Genomic DNA, 5,501 nt, shown 5'->3' on the forward strand with positions numbered 1-5,501 from the left:
GGGCAGAGAAGAGGGGTGTCATTTGGGGACTCCATCCCCAGCTGGGATGGCATGAGGCTTACCGGGGGTGTGACAGCCACTCTGCAACCCTCCCTATCCCTGTCCCCATGCCCGTGACCCTGCACCATCCATGTTCTGAAGGCAGGGCCAGCTCAGCCCCCACCAGCACGGAGCTGCCACTGAGCCTTCCTCTCCCAGAAGGAAAATGGATTCAGCCAGTGGCTCCCACCAGCTTGGTACCCTTGTGACTCAGCCCCATCTCCTCTGCCCAGCAGCAGCTTCAAGAAACTGTAATAGGATCCATGCCCTTGGTAAAGGAATGGCTGGGCCTCAGGGGCATGGTGCTGCCACCTGAACATCAGACAGAATCGGAGTCGGAGGCTGGTTGGAAGAAAGCAGAACCCTCTCTGCCTTGCAGGCCCAGCTTGCCCTGGAGTGCGAGGTGCCCGCCGTGCACTGATAGGCGTGGGGGAGGGGGGGGCTAGCTCAGCAGCCACACAGGCCCCTCCCTTAAAGGACAGCAAGCACTAGCAGGGTAGAAAACACAGTGGCAGACAAGGGGCTGGAGAATAATAGGAAGATGCAAGTGAAAAGGGGGGAGGCCAGCGAGGAGACCTCACCCTCCAAGTTCAAAGCAGAGCCCTGGGCGTGGATTTGGCCTGGGGCGGCCAGTGATTCCCTCAAGCATCCGAACGGGTACCGGGGGTCCCGGCGCAACTAGGTCAACACCCCATGCAGGCACGGAGGGGCTGCCACGGGGGCTCTGCAGAGGGGACTTTTGTGTCGTTTGCTTCCCCAGAACCTCCCCTGCTTCTCCCTGCAGCAAGAGCTGGGGAGACGGCAGCGTGGGACGTGAGGGTAATCCCCTGCGGACGGCTGTCACTCCTCCCCCACTTCCAGGTCTCGGTGGGGCTTCATCCCGGCCCCGGGGGCGGGGCACAGGACTCAGGCCTAAGGCAATCAGAGCCTTCCCTGGCTGCAGTGATGGGTCCAAGGTGAGCATGTGACCTAAACTTGTCCAATCAGAATGAATCTGGGGCTTTTTTGCGGGGAACGTGACACTAAGATGATGTATCCTCTGCCATATTTGATGGACGCACAGAACCCATCTTGCCAGCCCGAGGAGTCAGCCTGCCCGAGACTGCAGAGTCCTGTCTCACCCCAGAGCCCTCGGGCAGCTTGGCTGCTTTATTCCCAATTCTTCACCCTCCCGGTATCCTCCTCCTCTGCGGGGCCCTCCCACAGTGACTCTGGCCTTGGCCACCAGGCTTGCTTTGGCCAATGGGATGTGAGCATACAAGACGCCAGTCAAAGCATGAAAACTGCAATAGCGCTTGTGTGCACGCCTGGGCCTATGTTATGAGAATGTACCCTGTTTAGCCGTTGAAGGACTTGGGACACCTGCAGGACAGTCACCACGGCTGACAGCCAGCTCAGCCAGGACATGTAAGCGATCCCCTCAAAAGACCAACGGACCTACCCAGCTGACCCACTGACTCATGGGCAATAATCACCAGCAGCTGCTTGCAGTGACTGGGCTTGGGCGGGGTGTTGCAGCAGGGTGGCGGCAGCAGCAGGGCAAGCCCCTAGCCACTCCATTCCCGTTTTCAGTTAAGCCGCATTGGGTTACAATTCAAAACATCCATCCTAACAAATGCATTACTCTATCCCGGTCCATAGCTCAGGAACCATGGAGAAGAGTCCAAGGACCAGAGGCATGGAGTTTTCATTAGAAGGTTGTGGGTTCATCTAATGCCGGGTTATTTTTACAGACGGCAAGTTTACAAAACACACAAGTGCACAGACAGGTGTGGGAGGTAGCTTGAAATACACAGAATGTTTGCAACACTAGAGACGTCTTCTAGCCGCCGTCAGGGGACTCAGAGGTGTGGTAGGCTTGGTGAGGTCGGTGGCTCGTGTCCGTGGCACAGCCTCCTGCAAAGGGGCTGCCCTGCTCCCCTGTTGCTGCGGTGCCAGGCTGTGTTCCCCAGGTGCCTCTGGGGCGCTGAATATCTTTTCATAGTACTCGATCAGCAGCTCAGTGAACAGGTTCAGGGGCACAAGGGCACTCAGGGAGGAGGCCCCCTGGGATGGCCAGATCAAATTCAGCCCAAAGACACAGGCCAGGTTAGAGCTGTTCATTTTGTTGAAGATGCTCTCCTGGGACACCTGGAGGAAACCACAAATGAGAAAAGGGGAGTGAACACCCAGGGCCAGGGGGACCTAGAAACTCCCTCCAGAACTCTGGGAGGGGCAGATGTAGAGAAGCACTGGACTGGGAGCCAGCAGCCAGTACGGGGACCCTGGACCGCCACCTGCCCACTCAGGGTCTCGGTTATCCTATCTATGAAAGCAAGGCTGGGCCTCGACGTCCTGGAGGAGCCTTTGGCTCTGCCCTTCTGTGACAGCCTCAACACCCCACCATCTCCTCTTCCACTGCACCGTCTGGGGAGATGCACTCTTGGGGACGGGCTGTAGCACGGTAGGAACTAGGTGACCTCTCTGGCCCTCTGCTCTACGGGCAGTGAACTGGGCATGATGGGGACCAGCCAGCACGTAGGAGCCACTGTGAGGGGTGGCAAGAGTACAAAGAGCTTGCCTCCCAGAAGGGCTCCCTCTCCGTCTCGGCCAACACTTACAGCACCCCCAGGAGGGGGAGTCATTTCTCCAGCTTACAGATGAGGAACCTGGGGCCTGGAGGGTACAGGAGACTTGCCCAAGGTCTTGTGGCCAGCCAGTGGTAGGGGCCATGTGGGTCAAGGGGAGGGCAAGGTCTGTTGTCTGCTCCTTGCCTCCCTACAAGCTTCAAACTGGGGGGGTGGGGGGGGTGGGGAACCTCAGAGTCAGAAACAGGGGTCATGAGGCTGTGAGTGCCAGGGCAGAGCAGAGAACGGGAGGGGTACGGCCAGGCGTCACGCTCACAGATCTGCCGAGAATGCCCAGACTTGCCCAAGCCTGCCTCAGTGAGACAGCTGGAAGCCTGTGAGGCTCTGCCTGCCTGCCAGTCCCCACAGCCCCTTGCAGGTGTGTACCAGCCAGGCCCACTGCAGGCCACTCCTCCGCAAGCCGAGACGGCGGAGTCCGGATGAGGGCCTTGGATGAGGTCTTTGGTGGCCAGGGAGTGGCATTCGAAGGCCCAAGCAGGGCATGACCCCCCCCGAGCGCCAGTGGGGGGAGAACATGCACCACCATGCCCAGCAGGTGCATTCACATCGGTGCCCGGGGAGGACGCAGCTAGAGAGAAATCAGTCTCTCCCAATGAAAAAGAAGGTAGGCCAGGTGCAGGGGCTCACACCTGTCATCTTAGCACAAGAGGCCGAGGCAGGTGGATCACCTGAGGGCAGGAGTTCAAGATCAGCCTGGCCAACGTGGAGAAATCCCATCTCTACTAAAAATACAAAATAATCTTAGCACTTATAAGAGGCCGAGGCAGGTGGATCACCTGAGGGCAGGAGTTCAAGATCAGCCTGGCCAACGTGGAGAAATCCCATCTCTACTAAAAATACAAAACTAACCGTGCATGGTGGCACTCACCTGTAATCCCAGCTAGTCGGGAGGCTGAGGCAGGAGATCGCTTGAACCCAGGAGGCGGAGCTTGCAGTGACAAGAGATCCGGCCACTGCACTCCAGCCTGGGCGACAGAGCAAGACTCCGTCTCAAAAGTAAAATTTTGAAAGAGGAGAGTAAATTTTAGTTTTGGGCTTCTGAGAACTTATATCAAACGATAGGGAGAAAAAAATTGTTTGCTGTAAAACTAAGAGGTGGCATTCTCCAACAGAATCTGGGATGTGATGCCTGCTCTGCCCAGGCCCTCCTCTCCCCTACAGTGGGCAGTGCCTGCACCCTGCACGGTCTGACGCAAAGGCCTGGGGAAATGGCATGGGGGCAGAGGACCCCAATAACGAAGGCAACGGCCGAGGGACAGGAGGTATGGGAGTGGGCAGGGGGTCCTCAGCAAAGTGGGTGCCTGACGGGGCCTTGGATGAAACCCTTGGTGGCCAGGGGAGTGGTCAGGCCCAAGCAGGGCATGACCCCAGATCTGGGGCAAGGAGGGGACTAGTCCATGCAGGCCTAGCATGGCAGGAGACGCCCCTGGGCCTCACCCCAAGCCCCCCCCCCCCCGCCCACTCACTGCGTGCAGGAAGCCCATGAGGTAACGGAGGACGATGTAATTGTGCTCCGGAAGGCTCCGTAGGATCTGGCGGCAGCGAGTGACACGCAGGCTGCTCTCCACACCTGGAACGGCATGGGGCTCCCTCCTGAGCTCCAGAGGGGCCAGGGGCAGTGCTGCGTCACAGCCCAGGAGGAGAGCAGCGGTGTACGGAAGAGGACAGCTCTGAGGATGACTGTCCCACAGTCGGGCCTGGGACCCCACTTACTTTCCGGCTCTGTGGCTCTGCTCAGCAAACCCTCTGTGTGTTTGGCTGTTCTTGCATTGCTATAAAGAAATTCCTGAGATAGCGTCATTTATAAGAAAAGAGGTTTAACTGGCTCATGGTTCTGCCAGCTGTACAAGCATGGTACCAGTCCCGGTTCAGCTTCTGGGGAAGCCTCAGGAGGCTTCCAATTATGGCAAAAGGGAAGGAGGCACGTCACATGGCAAAACAGGCGCAAGAGAGAGGGTGGGGCAGAGGTGCCGTATGTTTTAAACCAGATCTGGGAGAGCTCACTATCTCGAGGACAGCACCAACCCATGAGGGATCCGCCCTCATGATCCAGTCACCTCCCACCAGTCCCCACATCCAACGCCGAGTTTCAACATGAGATGCGCTGGGGCCTCAGATCCAAGCCCTATCACCTGAATTCTGCAGGCTCCATTCTGCTGCTTTATCACCCAGCAGCACTACCTTGCAGGAAGCTGCTAAAGCTGAATCACTTTATAAATGGGAGTGGTCTAGACCAGGGGTTGGCAAACTACTACGGGTACAGTCTCTGTTGCAACTACTCAGCTCTGCCCTGATGAGGCAAAAGCAGCCGTAGGTAATGTATAACCGGGCCGTGGCTGTGTTCCAAGGAAACGTTATTGGCAAATACAGACACTGGGCCAGATCTGAGCTGAGTAGTTGCAACAGAGGCTGCAAGGCCCACGAAGCCTAATGTTTACTATCTGGCCTTTTACAGAAAAGTTTGCAACCCCTGCTCTAGACTAACTGCCTGCTCACGATTCTCAGCACCACACAACCCCACACTTTGTTGCTCTTGGGGAAGGCAGTGTCCCACCCTCCAGGGGCCTGATGCAACTGGCTCACACTCTGAGACCCACCCCCCGCCCCCGTTACCCTTATAACCACCTCCACTATTTGAGCTCCATAACCTCGCCCCCGTTACCCTTATAACCACCTCCACTATTTGAGCTCCATAACCTTCCAATCGAAACCTACCACCCAGCCAGGTGCAGTGGCTCACACCTATAATCCCAACACTATGGGAGGCCGAGGTAGGTGGATCACTTGAGGTCAGGAGTTCGAGACCAGCCTGACCCAACATGGTGAAACCCTGTC

The 5,501-nt window shown here is 57.4% G+C and overlaps 1 protein-coding gene across 1 annotated transcript in view; it reads right to left on the reverse strand.

Moving 5' to 3' along the window:
* Positions 1-1,655: 1,655 nt before the first annotated feature.
* ARHGAP8 (Rho GTPase activating protein 8) overlaps positions 1,656-5,501 on the reverse strand; it is a 72,013-nt gene continuing 68,167 nt past the window's right edge. The window contains 1 exon segment of the mRNA XM_017893487.1: positions 1,656-2,169. Within this exon segment, the coding sequence (XP_017748976.1) occupies positions 1,849-2,169 (321 nt within the window). The 3' untranslated portion in view covers positions 1,656-1,848.

The sequence above is a fragment of the Rhinopithecus bieti genome, unplaced genomic scaffold (genome assembly GCF_001698545.2).
Source record: "Rhinopithecus bieti isolate Rb0 unplaced genomic scaffold, ASM169854v2 scaffold_24154, whole genome shotgun sequence".
Classification (NCBI taxonomy): Eukaryota; Metazoa; Chordata; class Mammalia; order Primates; family Cercopithecidae; genus Rhinopithecus; species Rhinopithecus bieti.